General features: G+C 33.1%; 2 protein-coding genes across 4 annotated transcripts; both read right to left on the bottom strand.

The window, feature by feature from the left end:
* Positions 1-276: 276 nt before the first annotated feature.
* Positions 277-8,536, bottom strand: LOC126974041 (macrophage migration inhibitory factor-like). The gene is made up of 3 exons (XM_050821414.1): positions 8,294-8,536; positions 1,254-1,426; positions 277-484 (listed from the first exon to the last, which is right to left on the bottom strand). Exons 1-3 carry the CDS (start codon positions 8,399-8,401, stop codon positions 406-408), a joined length of 360 nt encoding a protein of 119 aa, XP_050677371.1. The 5' UTR covers positions 8,402-8,536; the 3' UTR covers positions 277-405.
* A 10,369-nt stretch (positions 8,537-18,905) lies between these two features.
* On the bottom strand, positions 18,906-22,233 carry LOC126974040 (uncharacterized). 3 transcript variants are annotated; one of them, XR_007731465.1, is made up of 5 exons: positions 21,405-21,569; positions 21,059-21,142; positions 20,330-20,398; positions 19,814-19,903; positions 18,906-19,069 (listed from the first exon to the last, which is right to left on the bottom strand). XR_007731465.1 is itself a non-coding variant. In XM_050821413.1 (5 exons), the coding sequence occupies exons 1-5, from the start codon at positions 22,060-22,062 to the stop codon at positions 18,936-18,938; spliced, it is 414 nt and encodes a 137-aa protein (XP_050677370.1). In that variant the 5' UTR covers positions 22,063-22,233; the 3' UTR covers positions 18,906-18,935. The 3 variants fall into 3 exon arrangements, 1 of the variants encoding a protein (XP_050677370.1); XM_050821413.1 differs by lacking the exon at positions 21,405-21,569 and adding an exon at positions 22,026-22,233; XR_007731466.1 differs by lacking the exons at positions 18,906-19,069; positions 19,814-19,903 and adding an exon at positions 19,952-19,962 and having other exon boundaries at positions 21,405-21,560.
* Between the last annotated feature and the right edge of the window lie 114 nt (positions 22,234-22,347).

Raw genomic sequence — 22,347 nt, 5'->3', positions numbered from 1 at the left:
AATTCTTCTTTGGATCCAAAGCAAAACCCATATAATTTTAGAAGCAACAAATGTCTCGTAGTATGGTGCCACTTACTGTCACACTCGCTTATTTATAGTGTCTTGCTCATAACACCCCTATTTAACCGCCATTTTGTTCATGAAATCTCTTGAATGCAGATAGTAACTACACCAATGGAATTTTTTAGTAGTAGCCTTTTTATGTGACAGGAACTATACCTACATACACCAGTGCAACAACATTAATGATAGGTCATATAAGTAAGTAAAAAATGCTTGGACTATAATATTTATATTTCATTTTATCCAAATTTACAATAGATATATGACTTAGGCTTACAATAACATTTCCAGATATTCAGACTGAGATTATGGTGAGCTAATGTTAAAAGAAATCATACTTCTTTAACCAAAGATAGAATGGAAGGTAGTTCCCTTGAATCCCACATTTCCTGTTGGTTCATCTTGAAAAGTTATATACATTCTGAAAAGTGATGGGCACTGATGAGCTTCCAAATTATAATAAAATCAGCAACAGATTATGTTTTGTTTTTAAGAATGTGTATACAATATGTGTATGTGGATAATGGTATGACTGTGTCAACACATACACACCAAATTTACAAATAGCTTAAAAAATCTTGATTTCAGCAAGCAAATGTTATAGGGAGGTTTTTACAAGTGTGATGAAAATATTGTGTGATCATGACATTCTTGGTTCAACTACTTGGTTCTTGATTGGACCACCTCCACCATAATTTCAAATATAGCATAATATTTTCACAATGTATGAATAATCTATTTATTTTTTTACCACATCCTAAGTATTACTTAACAGGCTTTTTTTTATATGAGAAGGGGCAAACGGGCAAGAGGCTCACGGGATGGGGAGAGGTGAGGCAACCGCCCATGGACATTCGCAACAACAGGTGTGTCAAGAAAAACGTTGCCGGGCTTTAAGGTATGCTTTTTTCTTGAAGGTCCCTAAGTCGTATATGTTCGATTAAGACCGCTGCCGGTAGTTGATTCCACAAAGTGGCTGTGCGAGGCAAGAAAACGCGCGGTTGTGGAATGCCAGACGTCTACGTAATGCGGATGTTACTTTCCACATAATGTCCGGTGGTGGAATTCGGCCGCTGGAATCAACCCGAACAGCTCCTCTGAGCACTCCCCGTGATAAATGCGGTAGAAGATGCAGAGAGGTAGCTTATAACAAAGGTGGGTATGTTAGTGGTAACTATAATAATACATACTTATCCTGAGCTACACCTAGTTCCTTCTCAACCAATTCAAAAAGAACTTTGGCATGTTTCTTATTTTGTTCCACTCCAAGAGCTCCTATTGACATAATATTTGCAATTGCACAAGGATCAGTAGTTCCACCAAAGGTCATTGGTAAATCTGGGATAACAGAAACCACACAGTACTGAAAACAAAATAAAAATTTATTGCATTTGATGGGTGCCGTAGCTAGTGGCTAGTGAAACTACTGGGCTTAAGAGACTTAATGTCTTATGTCTTATGTGACAAGCGAAATTCAAATATTTTTATTAAAAATAAGATGTGACACCACTTATTGAAAGTAAAAAAAAATCCACCCATTCCAAATTGAATGCCTCAGGTCTGAGAGGAATGTGCGCAAGAAACTCAGTGGGCTTTTTTTTATCAAAAAAAAAAAAAAATTACAAAGTAATATTGTACAATTAAACTTATTATTTAATAGCCTGAGGGTGGTCTCCATTCCCTATCTGTGGTATCATTAAGAAAGTTATTTATATTATAGTAATCTTTACCACACAAACGAACATTTTCTGGGATCTTGTTGTAAAAGCATATACAACGCCACACAAAAGACTTACTAACTCGATTTAGCCAGGTAGTAGGCATTATAAGCTTATGTCTGTTCCTGGTGTTAACATTATGGTTATGACAGTTTCTAGCAAAGTCACTTATGTGCCTATGAACATACATTACATTATCAAGAATATATTGGGAAGCAATAGTCAAGATGTTAATTTCTTAGAATTTTGATTTCAATGATTCTTTAGGACCTAGGTTATAAATTGCTGCGAATAGCCCTTTTCTGCAGCATAAATATTGTATTAATATTGGCAGCGTTGCCCCATAGCAATATACCATAGGACATAATACTATGGAAATAACTAAAGTATAATAGTCGCGCGGTATCTATGCCAGTTAATTGTCCAATCTTTTAAACCGCGTATGCTGCAGAACTAAGTCTGTTCGCCAATCCTTCAATATTGTAATTTGGAATCCAGAGTAATGCCAAGAAACATAGCAGATTCTACCCGTTTTATCACCTCTCTTTTCAACAAAACACTTCCATTTTGGCCATTTGGTATGGTAAATTGTATATATTTCGTTTTCTTGCTATTTAACAATAGGTTATTCGCGCTAAGCCAGTACATGATGCCAGATAGAATATTGTTCACTTGGTCATACATAGTTTGGTTTCTTTTCACTTTGAAAATCAGTGAAGTGTTGTCCGCAAACAATACTACCTATGTTTTTTCTCTATAAGATTAGGAAGATTATTTGTATATATAAGGAAGAGGAACGGTCCGAGAATAGACGCTTGTAATACCCCATACTGAGAAGAGTCCCAAGAGATCTCCTGCCATTCATGTCGACCTTCTGAATTCTATTGTTTAGATATGAAATCAAAAGATTGAGCGCAGTTCAGTGACATAGCTTCCTGGCCAGTTTTGAATGTTGAACACAATCAAAAGCCTTAGATAAATCACAGAAGATGCCAAGTGCATTCTGAGAATCCTCCCAGGCATCAAAAATATTCTTGATAAGCTCAACACCTGCATCTGTTGTTGAACAGTAGTTAGTAAAGCCAAATTTTTTCAAATGAAGTAACTTATGAGAGATAAAGTACGTAAGCATTTGGCTTAAAATTATTTTTTCAAAATTTTTACTAAGGGTCGGCAAAACCGACACAGGATGATAGATATTCGGTTCAGGAGAGCATCCCGACTTAATTATTGGTGTAATTTCACTGTGTTTCAGAAGGTCAGGCCATGAATAATACAATTATTAAAGACTATTGCAAGATATGGTGCTATGAGATCAATTAGTAACTAAACACAAAATAACTTTTGTGCCAGTTACATCAGACCGCATAGAAAGAGTGAGGGCCACCCTTGTTAGTGACCTCCCATTTTTACATAATAAAATAAAACCAAATGAAATGTATAATTTATTCTTTAATAAGTTCTAATTTAATAAATTCTATTTTCACTCCTAAATCGGTCCTCAAAACTGATGCAATAGTTTTTAGCGAGTGGGCAACAGTTGAATTACACAAAAACAGGCAAAAATTGTACGATTTATATGCGGAGCGACAATATAACTGTAGTGATGACTTCAAAAGATTTGTTCAACAGTTCTCTAAAAATTTTAAAAAAGATTGTACTATTGCCAAGTCAAGGTATATACGAGATAAATAATCAATAGTTCTAACGTGATAAAAACGACTTTGAAAATAATAAATGAAGAAGCCGGAAGGGTGACCCATAAAATATCCGAGTTCAATTTAAACTATGATAACAGGTCCGTAAAGTCGAATTGCGAAGTTGCAACAATTTTCGAAACATTATTTATAGATATTCCTGTTACCACTAAAAATTCGTTGAACTCATCACCAGACTCCGCTCTTTCACTATTGAAAGACAACATTTTTGAATGTGATAAAATCTTTAAATTTGATCATGTTTCTGGCTCTGATGTCATAAAAGCTTTTAAATCTATTAAAAATAAGGCGACAAATGATCTTTGGGGCATATCAGTTAAACTTGTCCAGTCTTTGATTGATATTATTGCGCCAGATTTAGCTATAATATTTAACAATTGTATAGAATATGGTGAATTTCCTGACCTAATGAAACATAGTAAAGTAGTTCCACTGTTTAAATCAGGTTGTACCAGTGACCCTACTAATTATAGACCAATATCTGTACTACCACTTTTAGTAAAATTTTTGAAAAGTTAATTTTAAATCAATTGCTTCGTAATTTTTTCCATAATAATTTATTGCACTCCAAACAGTTTGGTTTCACCCAGGGTCGCTCAACTACCGATGCTGGTATTGACTTGATACATAATATATTTGAAGCCTGGGAGGAGTCTCGTGATGCACTTGGCGTCTTTTGTGACTTATCCAAGGCGTTCGATTGTGTTGAACATGAAACATTAGTAAGAAAACTTCACCATTACGGTATTAAAAATAAAGCATTGGACTTAATGACATCATCAGGATATCAATGGAAAGAGGTCCTCTGGATCAACAGTTAAAATGGGGGTTCCACAGGGCTCGATTTTAGGACCTTTACTATTCCTTATTTATATAAATGATCTCCCTTATATTGCAAAGGATAAATATCAAATTGTGTTGTTTGCTGATAATACATCACTCATGTTTAAAATACACCGTTGCATACCTAATTTTGATGTTGTTAACAATGCTTTAACTAAAGTTGTGCATTGGTTTGAAGCTAATAACTTGTTACTTAATACTAATGAAACGAAATGCATTACATTTACTTTACCTAATGCTAAGCAAGTGTCAATCGATATACAGCTTAAAAACGAGAAATTAGATATAGTTGATACCGCTGTTTTTCTTGGAATAACGCTAGATGCCAAACTCCAATGGGGCCCTCATATAGCAAATTTATCAGGTAGATTAAGTTCTGCTACATATGCAGTAAAAAAGATTTGTTCCTTAATGGACATTGAAACTGCAAGATTGGTTTATTTTAGTTACTTTCACAGCATTATGTCATATGGTATATTATTATGGGGTAATGCTGCTGATATTGATTCTATTTTCGTGCTGCAGAAAAGAGCTGTTCGGGCAATTTATGGTATATATTTAAGAGAGTCGCTTAGATCTAAATTTAAAGATTTTTAAATTATGACTAATTCTAACCAATATATATTTGAAAATTTAGTGTATGTTCATAAAAATGGCAATAAATTTCAAAAGGTATATGAAAAACATAATATTAATACTAGAAACAAAAATAAACTGTTAATGCCCACTTCTAGGCTTAGTAAACTCGACAAGTCATTCATCGGTAATTGCGTTAGATTTTATAATAAGCTTCCTGAGAACATAATGGAAATGTCTCTCAAAAAGTTCAAAGCCTATATTAAACATAAACTTATGGAAAAATCATATTACAATTTAAAGGATTATTTAGATGATAAGAAAGCATGGGTATGAATTGCTCTAAAAGATTTGAGCTTTAGTTACCCTTAATTAAATATAGTATTTATAATTATGAATAATTTTTGAAAAATTGATAATTTATACTAAAAGCAAAATGGTCAAATTATAAGTAGAGGTGTTTAGTGAGTGTTGTTGAATATAGTTCAGATGAAAATTCTTGTTTTTAGTTATTTGGTTGAGTTCCTGTGACAGTTTTCATCATGCTCGCTTAAATGTCACTGCTTGTGGCGGCGACGTGGGACGGGTCGTTCCCTTCCCTAAAATATGGTCGAGGGAGGCGATGGCTGGCCCATGCGTCATGCTCGTGAACGGGCGCTGCTTGCGGTGGCAGGATGATCCTGTAGCCGGAAACTCTGCCTCATGGTTTTAAAATTAAAATTTTTATATTTTTTATAATTGCTAATAAAATGGTCGCTAAAGACCTTTATTGCGGTGTGTGTGAATTGATGCATCTACTGTACCATGGCCTGATATTATTGTTGATGCAGTAATACTCGGCTGTGAATGTACTCAATAGCTCTTGCTTTTAACATATTAATTTACATCTTTTTTGAGTATTTGTAGTTTGGGTATTATTGCTGCATCACTTTATATATATTGAAATGATTTGTGAGTGATTGCCACAAAGAGTTTCTTGCCACTTGTTATTAAAGCTCAACCCTCAAAGGAGGTGGATATAAAAAGAAAAGTCATTTCCTTGACCTGCCTGAATAAGGTGATTTTGATTAGATTACCCTAAAGGATTGAGCTTTTGATTACTGTTAGTAAAAATATAATATTAATTACAAGTTTAAGCAGAATTGTCAAATTGTAAGTAGAGGTATTTGGTGAGTATTGCATGATATTAGGATTATTTTATTGTTGTTTGCTGAGTTCTCGTAACAGGTTTCATCATGCTCGCTTAAATGTCACTGCTTGGGGTGGCGACATGGGACGGGTCGTCCCCTTCCCTAAAATATGGTTGAGGGAGGCAATGGCTGGCTCATGCGTCATGCTCATGAATGGGCGCTGCTTGTGGTGGCGGGATGATCCTGTTGCCGGGGACTCGGTTTCAGATTCTTAAGAGTTATTGTGTATATATATATGTTTGGATATGTACATGTTTATTTAGTTATAATCGCTTATAAAATGCTCACAGAATACCTTTATTGATTTATGGTGTATGTGGATGATGCAGCTACTGTACTCAATAACTTTTGTATTAATTTACATTTATTTTTTTGACTTACTCGTGTAAGACATTGACTATTTGACGTTTGAGTGTGTTTGTTGCATCATTTTACATTTTACATATTATATTGTAATTGAAATGATCTGTAAATCTTGATATAAAAGAGTGGCAATGAGTTTCTTGCTACTTCTCATTAGCTCAACCCTTTACGAAGTAAAGGTAAAGCGGTAGATTCAATAAGAAATTTTTTTTTTGGACATTCATAAGTGTCATTTTCGTGACCTACTTGAATAAAATGATTTTGATTTGATTTGAATTATTGAACTTATTATTTTAACAGAAATGGTGTATGTATCAGCAGTTTTTTTCATGTGTAGAGATATAAAAGTTTTAATTATTTCTCCAGGGCTAACAAAACTAAAATTGAAATTTTGTTGATGTTCTCTAACATTCTCCAGAAGATGTGACTCAGCAACACTGGTGGAGGAAACAAGAGTGTTTGTGATAGAAACTGGAATCTCAGAAAAAAAAATCTCTAAAGCAGTAGCAACTTCCTGCTGAGATTGAATTATTGTATTTTTTATTGATAGATTGTATTCAATGTTGTGGTCTTTCAATCTTCCAGATTCCCAGATAATAACATTCCAAGTCACCTTTATTTTATTCGGCAATTTTTAATTATCTGCCTGATATGCATAGAGTTTGCAATAGAACAAACACTTTAAAATAATTTAGAGTACTTACAAAAAATAACACTGCATTGGTATGGGCAGGATGTTTCACTTACTTCAGATGAATGTCTTGGTTTTCCCCTCAATTTTATTCATAGAAAACTCAAAATCTTATTGTGAAGAGGGCTATTTATACTATTCTTATGGGAAAAGAGGATAAATAATTGTACATCTAAATAGTAAGAGATCACTGTCATCCAAGTTCTCTTACAACACCAGAGGAAACAGGGGAGTATTGCCAGCCTTTTGAATGTGTGTATAGTGTGTATAAATTTAAATGTTTTATAAAGAAATGGCTCTGTCGTAAATCCTATTACTCCACTGCTGAATATCTAAATGATCGGACAGCCTGGGACTAAATTGTGATTATTTTATAGCGACTGTACAATATTGTATATTTTTATTGAAAAGAGCGCAGAAAAAAGAATGCTGGGAGAGTTTCTTGCGCCGCTTCTTCTCTCTCAGAGCGCCATTTGTTTCCGAAGCGGTAGTAGTATCTAGTAGTATAAGAAATGACATCAAAAAGAATTCTAAAGGAATCAATTTTGAGAAAATAAATGCCTTTTATGCCTTTTAGAGGAATAATGTGCATAATATAGTGCACTAGATTATGCAGTTGATGTCAAGCACCCATCTTTTGGAAAGCAATGATATTATTCATATCTTATCACATAACCACATATAAATCCCAATATGACCTTGGTATCATTACTATGTGACTGCCTGTAATACCACTAGCACAAATATTTCCTGCTAATATTTTGAGTGTAAATTAGTAAAAAAAAAGGATAAAAGTTTTTAAAACCTTATTTGGGAGAGTAGTGGCACGGGACAGTCTGCCATATGCAAACAGTTCTAGTGTTGCAAAATGCATTATGTGGATGCAAAGAAATATTTTCATATAATAAAAAAATTGTATAGTTTAAAATAGACAAGTGTGTTGGTACATAGAACATGAGGAATCATCGGGGTGTTTCCCGTTGATTCATATTACCTTAAAAGGCAAAGACGTTTGTAGATACCGAGGTGGGACGAAAGGTTACAATAATTAGTAATACCTCTACAAATTTATATATAGCAAATAAATATTAAGAGAATCTAGAGACTAGAGATAAATAGTTACCTACTTACATTTTCTGGTTTTCCCAGTGACTTCGCTAGCAATGGAATTGCTTTAAACACGAAATCATCTGGAATTTTGTTTTTCGGTACATTCGTTTCTATTCTTAAGTGAGGCATTATTTGTTAATAGTTGGATCCAATTGAAATATCTCTAAAGGACTTCTTTTTATAAAGAATTCAACTCTATGGAACAAACTCACAAAAATCGAAATGGGTAGGTACCCACCCGGTAGACTATAATAGAAATATTTGGTAAACACTTAACACTAACAAGGACGCTGTCAAGTGTCAACACTCGACTGTCATCAACTGTCCAAAGAATATATTTCTTCTAATCTAACGATGTCACGATTCTTCCGAATTATTGTAATTGAAAATATTGTATTTTGGTTTTGCTGATGGTCTTGTTACCCTGTGCTATAAATAAATAAATAAAAATTATCATTATTAATATAATTATAAATGATGGAACCACTGAGAATGGCAGTGGGCCCATTCTTCCTTAGGGGTCTCTTCTATGGCATTTTCGTACGCTTTCACCGCATCTTCAGGTCTCGTAAAGCGAATAACTCAAATTTTATCTTTGGTTCTTGGGAATAAATAAAAGTCGCAGGGCGCCAGGTCAGGACTGTATGGTGGATGACTCATTATCTCGACACCTGCCATAGTCAAATATTCAACAGTCCATTTTACGGAGTGGGCGTGAAGCATTGTTGTGGTGAAGGAGGATCCTGCTTCGAGGGCGCTGCTGTCGAATTTTTTCCAAGAGAACAGGCAAACAGCGATTGACATACCAGTCTGCAGTAACTGTCCTTCCATCTTGTAGCACAACTGTCGTGCCTTTTGATGAATGACCTTTCCGACCAAAGAATGAGGCAATCATCTGCTTAAAGAGCTATTTATTACTTAGTAAAAATAAACTGAGAAAATAATCTAGAATTAATAGATATATTAAAAAAACAAATAGATTAATAAGGAAAAATAAAATATTCTGTAACAACACAGTATTATGCAAAGAACGCTTGCAATTATTAAATTTAATTGAAAAACATGAAGTACAATTACAACTGCACAAAGAGAATAGCCAACACATTATACTTCAACTTGAAGAAAAACTAAATACTATGTCGGAAGATTATGAGATCCTAAAAAGTAGATATGAGCAAGCTCAACTGGAGACCGAAGAACATATTCTTAAAATGACTGAACTTTGCGATCTCAGTAAATATAACTATGATAGGTTCGAATCCTTTACAAATAACATATGTAACTGTAAGAATTCATCTACCACACAGCCTATGCAGCCTGTTGACAGCTCGTCGGTATCCAGGCAGCAGGTGAATGTGTCACCCATTACGAACGATGAATCATCTATATGTAAACCTATTAGATGGAAGGACCAAGTCAAAAAGCATAATACAATTAATAAGTATTCTCAACAAAATAATAGTTGTAATGTTGTTATGTTTAGTGACGAAGTTGGAAGACATATGTGTCATCCACTAATAAATATTTGAATTATCAGATAACTAACTACTGTATGCCTGCCTGTTCTTACCAGGGCATTGTTAAGAATATTTGTAATTTTAAATTTTCTCCTAACAGCATTGTAATTGTATTTATAGGACAGACAAGGAATATGAACAAAAAAGAACTACAAAAAAATGTACAAAAACTGAGTTTATTAAATGTTAGGCAATTAGTATTGTTCACTTTTCCATATAGTAGAAACTTGTCCTATGAACAAAATTATTCAACATATGCATTAAATTTATCACTGCATATGATGACCCAATATAATACCAAATTACATGTAATCGACATCAATAATTATGTAAATAGTAACTATTTTATAGAAAAGTACAATTTTATTTCCAAATTTCACAAAAACAGAATAGCTGTTGCATTATCATACTATATAAATATTTCAACCAAAAATTTGGTTAGCCTGACTGCCTCTTTTGGGCAACATACTAGTTGTAGTTTACAGACATGTATGGAAAATTGTCCAACTAATGATTGCCAAATTGCCTCTATTGGGCAAGCAAATAGTTTTAAGACTTTGGAAAGCATTCCAAACAATTTTTTTAGATAAGTGTACAATAGAGAATGCCTCTAGCTCAGACTTTTTGTTAAATACTTATTCTTTTAAACATTCAAATGTTAAACGAAATACAAAAAATGTTAAACTTATAAACTTAGTACACCAAAATATACAGGGTATGCTAGGTAAAGATTTGGAAATAGAGTTATTCATGAACTGTGACAACATAGATATACTGTGCATTACAGAACATTGGCTAAAATGTCATCAGTTAAGTTTTAATTTAAATAGTCACCAGATTGGTAGTTCATTTAGTAGAGAACAAGCCATACATGGTGGCTCTTTAATACTGATCAGTAATGAACTGAAATATAAGGAGCGGAAAGACATTGTCAGACTCTCAATAGAACGGATTATTGAAATAGCCTGTGTAGAATTGGAGACCACCCTCGGCACCATATGACAGTTTTGAAAATGTAATGGAGAAAGCTCTATCAATGATTTGTAATAAAAACAAAAAAATATTCATATGTGGAGACTTCAATGTAGATTTATTATTGGAAAATTCCTCTTTGTGCATCAAATTAAAAAGTTTGTTTCAATCATTTACCTGTAAAAATATATTTTTAGAACCTACTAGACTTACATCTTTTTCAGCAACATGCATAGACAATATTTTTACAGATTGTAATACAATAACTAATAAGTATATTATAAGTAAGCTTACTTCTGACCACTGTGGTCAGCAAGTACAATTTAAATTGCCTGGTATTACAAATAAATCTAAAGAAGAATGTACTGTAATAACGAAAACCACAAAACACTTTGAAATGTTTAAACATAACTTGATGTTAAAACTACCTTCACTTAAAGTATGTGAAAACCCTAATACACATTATAATGCATTTTTTAAAATTGTTAGTGAGGAATATAACTCAGTATTTACACCCAAGACTATTTTTATAAATAAAAGGCCATGCTTTAGTGACTGGGCTACTCTAGGCATCCATAAAAGTAGAAAACCACTGTATGAATTATATAATGAGAAAAAATTTAATACAAGTGTTAAATTCATTAGTTATGTTAAAAAATATTCCAAAATATTTAAAATAGTATGTAGAACAGCTAAATCTCGTTTTTTAAGTGAAAAGATTAAGAATAGCGATGATAAAATAAAAACCACATGGAGTATTATTAATGCTGAGACAGGAAAGTCTAAATCACATAAGACTGATTATTGCCTACAATATAACGGGAAAACGGTTAAATCAGAAACTGAAATAGCTTCATTATTTGACAATTTCTTTTTGAATATCCCAATCTCAACAACTGCGTCCCTAAATTCTTCACCTCTACTAGCTGAAACTATGTTGAAAGAAAATGTCGAAGAATGTTCTAAATATTTTAAATTTCAATATGCTATACTGAGGTCGTTAAAGTATTTAACTCTTTAAAATTAAAAAATACAATTGACCTCTGGGGTCATTCTGTCAGTTTAATTAAAACTAAAATCTCTGTCATAGCTCCACAATTAGCAATAATATTTAATAAATGTATTGACTGTGGTACCTTTCCTGATCTGATGAAATACAGTAAGACAATACCTGTTTTTAAATCAGGTAATACTAGTGATCTCTCAAATTTTAGACCTATATCTGTATTGCCTGTTTTCAGTAAAATCTTTGAAAAACTTATTTTAAATCAAATGCAGACACACTTTAGTACTTTGCTGACGTGTAAACAGTTTGGATTTACGAAAGGTCGCTCAACAACTGATGCGGGTGTTGAGCTTATTCATCATATCTATGATGCCTGGGAGGATTCAATGGATGCACCCGGTGTTTTTTGTGATCTATCTAAGGCATTCGATTGCGTCCAACACGAGACTCTTATGAGGAAATTACAACACTATGGCATCAGGAACAATGCGCTGACACTTATTAGTTCTTATTTAGAAAATAGAATTCAGACTGTTGATATAAATGGAAAGCGCGCCCCTGGATCAACCATAAAAATGGGTGTCCCACAGGGTTCAATTCTTGGTCCATTTCTATTCTTGATCTATATAAATGATTTGCCATATGTTGTTAAGGATAATCATGAAATTGTTCTATTCGCTGATGACACATCCCTTTTATTTAAGATTAAAAGACGTGAATCAGTCTTGGATGATGTAAAAAATGCTTTGTCCAAAATTGTTCATTGGTTCAATGCTAATAATTTGCTTTTGAATAGTAATAAAACTAAATGTATTAAATTAATAACCCCAAATGTCAGTCAGGTGAATTCAAATGTACTTGTGAACGGGGAGTACTTGGAACTTGTAGACAGAGAGAACAGTTTTTTTGGGTATTACTTTAGACGCAATACTCCAATGGTGTCCACATATAGCTGGTTTGGCGAATAGACTTAGTTCTGCAGCATTTGCTGTAAGGAAAATTCGCCAGCTCACAAACGAAGACACGGCACGTGTCGTATATTTTAGTTATTTCCATACTGTTATGTCTTACGGTATATTACTGTGGGGACACGTTAGTGATATTCAAACGATTTTTGTGCTGCAGAAAAGAGCTGTTCGAGCAATCTACAATCTGTCCAGTAGACATTCGTTGAGAGATAAATTTAAGGAGATCAACATATTAACAGTACCATGTCAATACATATTTGAAAACCTAATATTTGTGTATAAAAATATAGATTGTTTAAAAAAAAACAGTGACATTCATAACTGCAACACTAGAAATAAACATAATCTTGCTCTGATTCACACAAGGCTAAGGAAAATAGACAAATCATTCAGAGGACAATGTGTCCGTTTTTATAATAAAATCCCTGAAGAAATTTGCAAACTACAATTAAAAAAGTTTAAAATATTTGTTAAACAGAAACTTTTAAAAAAAGCTTATTATACAATTAAAGATTATATAACAGATAAAAGTGCATGGGAATAAAGCAATGTAAATAATTTTGCAGTATGACTGTATTATTCTATTATTTGTATATTTTCTTGACTTCAAAAAGTGATGCGGTTATCCTATTTTGAGAAATAAACTATTTGAATTTGAATTTGAAAATCTTTTTTCCTTGACTTCTTCCTTTCTTTACCTTAGTTGGCCGATCCTCTAAAGGAAACACCCACTGAGCTCATTGTCTTTTGGTTTCGGGTTCGTAGCAATATATCCAGCTTTCATCACCTGTGACGATGTCAAATACAGCATTTGACCGATTTGTCACCGCCGTTGAACTAACACCAATCCATGCGAAGGTGTTTCTGGTCGTCAGTTAAAGTATGGGGAATCCATCTGGTACAAAGCTTCCTGACGCGTAAATGTTCGTGTAATATTTTTTGAACTTGACTCATACCAATGTCTAGGCTTGCCCGTATCTGCTGATAGGTCACTCTCTTATCTTCCTCTATCATGCGTCGCACAGCACTGATGTTATCTTCTGTAGTCGCTGTTAAAGGACGTCCCTCACGCGGATCATCATTGAGATTGCTACGTCCACGCTTAAACTCGTTAAGCCAATTGTAAATAGTGGCACGAGATGGGGCTTCATTAGGAAATGCTAATCGCAGCCTATCATAGCTTTGTTGTTGAGTAAGCCCACAACGAAAGTCATAATAAATCATTGACCGAAAATTTTCTCACGTTAGGTTCATTTTCACGTGTAACAAGAGTTTTAGATTTGCCGCCTATTCACAAAAACAAAAAACAAATGAATGCAATATACTATTATACATTAGGTTACCAAAGAGTTCTAAAATTGAAATTCAAAAAAGTTTTCATTAGCAATGTTTCTAACTGGCCAGTTCTAAACATTTTCAGTATTACCCACGTATGCACGATTTATATTTCTACGATCTATAATCCTACGAAGGTATTACGTTACAGGTTAGATATCAGACATTTATATTAATTACCAGTGGGAGGCTCCTTTGCACAGGATGCCGGCTAGATTATGGGCACCACAACGGCGCCTATTACTGCCGTGAAGCAGTAATGTGTAGACGTTACTGTGTTTCGATCTGAAGGGCGCCGTAGCTAGTGAAATTACTGGGCACATGAGACTTAACATCGTATGTCTCAAGGTGACGAGCGCAGTTGTAGTGCCACTCAGAATTTATGGGGTTTTTCAAGAATCCTGAGCGGCACTGCATTGTAATGGGTAGGGCGCATCAATTACCATCGGCTGAATCATAAAAAATTTATATGAAAACAAAAGTGTGATATGAAGTGAGCTGTTATCTTAAATAGCATAAATTATTTAACATGACTATTTACTTTCCGAAACGACCCATTGCTTTCGTTTTTCGAGTAGGTATTCTAATTGAACCATTATTATTTTTACAACCTAACAACGGTTCGTATATATATATTTATAATAATTATATATATAATTATATAAATATTATATGATATTTATATTATCTCGATAAGAATGTTAAAATAAATTTTGTTGCGGCAATAAATATATTTTTCATGAATACAAATTTTTACATATTAATAATTAATTACTTTCACAGCGATAGTTTTCGAATTCGTCATTCCATACTGAAAACCGTTTATCTTTTGGTTTTGGGAAGCATGCGGCAGCATTTTATCGACACTCAGTTTATGTTCGAAAAATGTTCTAAAAATTTGTCTGTCTGGCCATAAATGCTGCCAGCCTAGCCAAACTCTGTAAGAAAGGGATTCACTCGAATGTATGAAACCTGCAGTAATTGATAGATTCACTCAATATGATGGCTTTTATAGTCTTGTTAAAAAAACGGAGATAGCCGAATTCGACTTCGTTTTAAGCAACTGTTCGCTTTCTAAACTTTGCCGGATTATACTCCGTCGCCAATCAACATAATGCACTACTATTTTAAACTTTATATGTCAAATCACTGCACGTTTCTTACTCAAGTAAATTTCAATTTTTACTGAGGCATTGCCGCCTCTTATTACGTAGTATTTACATCCTCTTTGAATGTTGCTAGAAATTAAGAAAATCAATATAATACTATTTACGTGATAAAATTTGAATTTGGATATTGTCCATCAATCACACAAGTGAATAAATTCATGAGCGACCCGCGACCTCTCCCGTTTCGTGTGAGCGCTCTTCCAACTAAGCCAATCGTTCGAGTGAAGTATCGTTGATAAATTATGTATGTCTTCTTCAACTCTCAGGTTATGGCTTCATCTACGGGATCTAGCTTACAGTTGATAACCAAGTCAATTTCCTAATATGCAAATATTTGGGTTGAGCAGGTTATCAAAGGGAATAAATTGTAAAAAGGCATAAAAGATATCTATTTTCACAAAATTGATTCCTTTAGAATTCTTTTTGATGTAATTTCTAATATACTAGATACTACTACAGCTACGGAAACAAATGGCGCTCTGAAAGAGAAGAAGCGGTGCAAGAAACTCAAGCATTCCTTTTTTGCGCTCTTTTTAATAAAAATATACAATATTGTACTGTCATTGCTATTGTTATAAAATAATCATAATCTAGTCCCCGGCTGTCCGATCACTTAGATATTCAGCTGTGGAGTTATAGGATTTACGACAGAGCCATTTTTTAATAAACCATTTAAATTTATTTATAGATAATGCCTGAACAGTGGCTGGGACTTTATTATAAATGTGTATACATATATTCCCTTAGAGCTATTATTAAGGTGCAATCATTTATATGATGAATATGGATGTTTGTTTCCGAGTCATGGATGTTTATATGTAATTATGTATGCCTAAGTAAGTATATTGTATTAAATATATCGTTGTCTTGTAACCCATAGTACAGGCTATGCCTAGTTTGGGGCAAGATAATTTGTGTAAGAGTGTGTCAATATTATATTATTATTATGTATGTATCTTATGAAACCTACCAGAATTAGTTACAAGCAATCCCATATTTCTAGTGTTATAATAATGAAAATCACTATTAAGAAAAGAGGTGACGATTTTTGTGAACGTATATTAAATTTTCATGACAATGAACAGTCATAATATTTATTTCTTTAAATTTTTCTTTGAGAGACTGTCCATAACCAACCTGATATATAGGACGAACAGCTATCTTTTGTAGAGCAAACACTATATCAATGTCACAAGCATGACCCCACAGTAAAATGCCGTACGTCATGATGCTGTGAAAATAACTGAAGTACATCTAGCGGTCGCAACATTCGTGTACTCTCTAATCTTTCTAACAGCATATGCCGCAGAGCTGAGTCTATCTGCAAGTTGGGCAATATGTGTCGATTTACATATCGTTGGTATCATTACCCAGCTGCCGTTTTGGGAAAAACTTCAGTCACTCTGTGGAATAGCCTGCTGCAATACTCCCGAATATTATTAAAAATCACGTTATTCATTGCCAGACACTTACCATCGTGGCACCCTTTGCCAGACGTCTATAACATTCACGAAATTATAATTTTACTTATGTCATAGTATTAAAGCTGATTTTTATATTATATAATACTTAGGTAATAAGTAGATGATGTTTCCTCACTAGACAGAAACTTTTGATAGTTCCAACCTCTTGCCAGACGTGGCTTTGGCAGGTAAACGGTGTAAAATACCGATCTAAATAGATAAAAGAATAAAGTGCGATATTTCTGTATTACGGTACATGTACGGTACATTACGGACGGCTATACAGCGTGGCAACGCAAATAAAATAGCTGTTATATTTAAACAATGTAATACAGCCAATAATTTTATTAATAACTGTAGTTTTCTAACGAATCATGGCATGAGGGCATTCATTCCAGCTGCTCAAATAGAAAAAATTGGAGTTTAAGCAGGAGCAGATTAAGTTCCATATATGAGGGATTTTGAATATGTTCCACCATTACAGCAATGTTTTAAATTCAACCACACTGCTAAAATATTTAATAGTAAACAAAGATGTTCCAAATATGGAGGTGATCATTTATTTAAATAAACCAAATGAAATCTGCTGTGTAAATTGCAGTGGATCTCATCTAGCAATCATATCATTCGCAGTCTGACAGTGAACTTAAATAGTATTTACATTGCTGCCATTTGACCAATAAACAACTGGAGTAAACGCAGAAATGTATAGACATAGCAGTCGAAGGTTATTATGGTGTCATTTGTGGCATGTGCCATATTTCGGCTTTGATTTTGTATGAGGTGCATTGTCTATATTATGTATAGAACGTCATTGATTTTTTAAGTAAAAAACAAACTATATACTAAATTAATCAATTATTTTATTTCATCAGAATTGTTACAAATTTGTTTACACAAGGCAAGTGCTGACCCGACAATACCCCGCGCCCGCTCATTGTATGAATTATCACTATATTTAATGATATTTCATGGACTGAATTAGTTGGATTGCGAATTTATAGGCATTTCTAGGTAAAAAAATAGGTTCTCAATAAGTAATCAGCAACATATTATATACTTAAACCTTCTCCGAAACACGCTGTATGTAATGGTACAAGAATTATTCTGATCGGTTCAGTAGTTTTCGCAGTATAACCGAAGGAAAAAACCAACCATACATTTATTAGTACAATATAGATTCTTGGGATAGACTCTGACGTCTGTACATATTGCCGGGAAAGAATATTTATTTTTTTATTGAATAAGAATCTATAATTTGATGTGTTTGATAATTTTTAGGATGTAAAAAATCAAATTTAAGTATTTTTAAAATTCATGCATATTGACTGCTTGTTAGAGTAAAAGTGTTCTGTGATTGACTGAACGTAGTGTTTAAATTCTCTTTGATTGACTGTGAAGTGAGTGTGAACCTCCGGTAAATTCATTCCCTATATATTATTATACTCTTTGATTTACCCAAAGAGTAAAAGAAGGGAAAGAGAGCCCTCTCTAAGCTCAAGAAAGTTAGCCCCCCAGATTTTTATTATTTATTTTTTTTTGTTACATCGTTAGTTCGCCATTTGTTCTTGATTGTTCTCTATAAACATTTGTTTGTTCTCGATTTGTTTTTTTTTTTTAATTTGTAATTCATTAAAATTGGTTAGGTTAGGTTTTGTTAGAACAGTTAAAACAACGGCCAGAACCAAATAGTAGGTTTTTAATTAATTGTTTTTAAATAAACAACAAAAGAACAAACAATTATTTATAGCGAACAATTAAGAACAACCTACGAACTAACGATATGCGATATTGAAAATTCAAAAATAGAAAAAAAAATTTTTTTTTGGGGCGCTAAGTTTGATGAGCCGCCTCTCTACGCATTATGAGCTGTCTATTTGAAAACTAGCGCCATCTGAATATTGGCCCCGAAAATAACTATAATATAGTAGCTCGAAATTATGAAATTAATTTTTTATGTTGTGACGCAATTAAATAACTAACTCTACTTTTTAATGTAGGTATTGCATTTAATTTTTTACCATGTTGAAATTGCGCGTAGAGTTAGTTATTTAATTTTGCCACAACATAGAACATAAAGGATAGGATTTAGTAGTATTGGTATGAGTAATTGAAGTTATTGGGTGGGAGAAATAAAAAGCAATGTTTGCATATTATTTTTTATTTTTATAATGTTTACGTTTATCATAATATTGTTGGGTAGCTGTTTTTGTTTCGTCTTCACCGACATATGTTAATTTTCCGGACAAAATTCGATTGATCGATCTGCACCACCTTTTAACATTGCTTTGAAAGATTGTCCTTTTTTTCGCAAGCGCGATATTTCTGCTTGAAGATGCTTGATCTTTGTGCACTGTGCCATTAGATCTGTGAAAGAATGTTTAATTTACAAATTGTGTGGTATAATATATGTATTATATGGTATTAAATAAATGGACAATATGAAAAGGGACAAGTCTTAAAGTCTATATATATAAAAATGAATTGCTGTTCGTTAGTCTTGCTAAAACTTGAGAATGGCTGGATCTATTTGGCTAATTTCGGTCTTGAATATTTGTGGAAGTCCAGTAAAGGTTTTGATAAGAAGAAGAATTTAATATGTACAGCACGACGTCTGTCGGGTCAGCTAGTAATGAATAAAAATATATTCAAAATTTCATTCCCACACGGACATTAGCTGTTCTCAATCCTATCAGGTACCAATGCAGCCTTCATCAAAAAAGACATTTGGCTCAATAGTCTTATGTCATGTCATGCATTAATCTGCTGTTACAAAATTACAGTCATATTTATGGTTAATGTTTGTTAAATAAAGACCTTTCGAATTTCTTATTATGTTTAATTTCTTATGAGTGTTGTAATATTACATCAAAGCCCGCCATTGTCAGGTGTGCTACTCCCTAACTTTGCTGACTCACATACTACAAAATAAATGATAGGCTCCGGGACTATGAGGGAACTACTTTGCCCACCTAGACAAAAGATCATAAACTATGCCAAATTTCATACAAATTTATTCAGCACTTTTTGGATAAAAAAGTATAAAAACAATATTTTCAAAAGAAATCAGAATCTTTCCCATTTGTAATATTAGTATAATAATATTAATACCTTTTCCAGCTGTTCCTTTAGGCTTGCTAATAAAACTATAATTATGTACCAGCATCAAGCATCTTGCTGAAGTAAATTGTTGAGATGCATCTGAAATTGGAAATAATACTTATGTAGTTTGTTGCCCACTTTGTCAGAGTGAATTTTAACTATACTTTTCAAATCATTTCAATCGTCAATTTCAATCGGACGATAATGGAGAAAAATAAAACCAAAAATCAAATCATAATGAAGTAGCTCTCAGAAAATGTAGAACCAGGGCAGCATTTCTTAAGAGTCTAGAGCTGAAATTAAATCACAAGTTGAAATAAGCTGTCAAACAAAACCATTATAGAAAAAAAGACATACTGACACTACTCACAAAATTAAAAATTATAAAATTTTGTTTTTTTTTTATGGTTTAGTTGTGTATAACAGATAGAAATATATTATATTATATAATATTTTGGTAGGTATGTGTTCAAAACAAAATATAATCATTAACCCAACAAATTGAAAAAAATATGTGCATTTTACCTGCAGCCACAGGTTGGAATGTTGTTGAAGTTGATGCTTTTTCTAAAATAAAGTTGCTCACATATGGCTCTGTAAATAATAAATATAATAATAGATTAATGATTATTTATTATTTGTATGCCACAGAGAACCGGTGAACTGTTATTGTGATTTGTAAAATCTTATGTAAATGAAATGAAATTATGAAGACTATATTATATGAAAACATGACATTAAGATCAAGATCAAATGTGGGATTTTCAATCAATAACATTTTATGGGCCCAAAATTTTAAAATTACAACCAACAAATACATCAAAATTTTGTATGTGTGTGTCAATAAATATCAATAATTTTAAGAAGATACATAAAAGACATGGGATTAAAAGCAGAACACAATCAAATTGTCAATGCCCATTTCTAGGCTAAATTTTGACAGATTTTTATCAGCAATTGAGTTTGACTTTATATTCTCTCTGAATATTTTATTCGAAATAGGATATAATATCACTTACAGAAAGTCAATACTACCTATTGGAAAAAGTATACCTCAGACCTGAGAAGTAAGGGCATAAGATACTCAGTGGGCTTCTTTTTTTTGCATAAAAATATGTTAAATCATACAATAAAATTAATTATTTAATACCCTGAGGGTGGCCACTCCATGCCATTTCTGTGGTATCATTAAGAATGTCACTTATGTTATAGTAACCTTTACGACATTGTAAATAAGTTTTAAAAATTATTTACCTGAACAGTCTTGCTGTATTATTGTAGGCAGTAAATGTTGTGTGGATGAAGCTTGTCCTAAGATTACTTGACTCTGTAGTTGTCCTGAAAAATAATGTGAATATGTAAAGATTATGTTTCATTATTGAATGATTATCATTGATAATAAACCAGTTTCAGCTAGAAATGCAACCATTGAATTTTGTAATCACAACTTTGTAAGAAAATCAGGTGTTTCCAGAATGATACAATATATTTTCAAAAAAACCATCAACTCAACAAAGATTCTTAGTAGTGTAACTAAATCTGACAGAATAAGGAATAGAATCGAATATTAACTCAATATGTGTTAAATTAGGGGACTTACCAGGCAGATGAAGCATCAGAACTGCCAATGTGCTTAGCCGTTGATTACGATTTCTGTGTCTGTCAGAAAAGTGTATATCACAAATTCTCTTCTTCTTATAACATTCAAAATCAGATGTTTAAGGGTTTCCACCAACAATACTAACCCAAGTTTTAAACTGCTCAGGAAATTTGACAGAATCTAGGAAATGATGCATTGGAATCTCTGAAAATAATAAATAACATTATTAAATAAATTGAGTGACTATTAAAGCCATCAGATAAATTGTGATAACCTAGTGTTATGACCATTAGGCTAGTATTAGATTTTGGACTCATATATTGACTTTTCTCTTGATAAAAATGGTGTCAGAAGCCAGCACAGCTGTCAATTATTATTAAACCATATAAGTCAGGGGGAGTCTGAAGTCTGACATAAGGTGATTTGAGGGATTGGAGTTTAATCCTTGGGACAAGATACAGAAAACCGGTATGTTTATAATAGTTTTAACCATGATTGCAAATTCAATCTACGGACCGGTAGTAGAACTTGAGAGTAGAACAAACCTTATATGATACTTTATTTATCACAAGATTACTCAATAAACTATACTGTTAAGATTTAAGAGAATAATTTACTTACCACGGAGCGCACAACCGAAAGCACAACGTCTCGGCATTACACCAAAGTTCACAAAAAATAGACACAAAATTCACAGAATAAGGAGATTTTTGGAGTGAATTCGCAACAGGAAGGCGGAGGAACACAAGGCTTGACTCGACGCACTTACACTTCGATTTCAATTCCAAAAATATGCAAAATGGAACACGAGAGCTACATACATGCGCAAAGTGCAAACGCTAGAAGTAGCCGCCATTTTATGACCAGTGGGCAGGTTTCAAAGCGAGTGACAGCTGACAAAACTTTAATTTTGGGGCCAACTAACAGATGGCACTACAGTTTT

Source organism: Leptidea sinapis, chromosome 31, assembly GCF_905404315.1.
Source record: "Leptidea sinapis chromosome 31, ilLepSina1.1, whole genome shotgun sequence".
Taxonomy (NCBI): domain Eukaryota; kingdom Metazoa; phylum Arthropoda; class Insecta; order Lepidoptera; family Pieridae; genus Leptidea; species Leptidea sinapis.
This window is presented reverse-complemented; position numbering and strand designations above follow the sequence as displayed.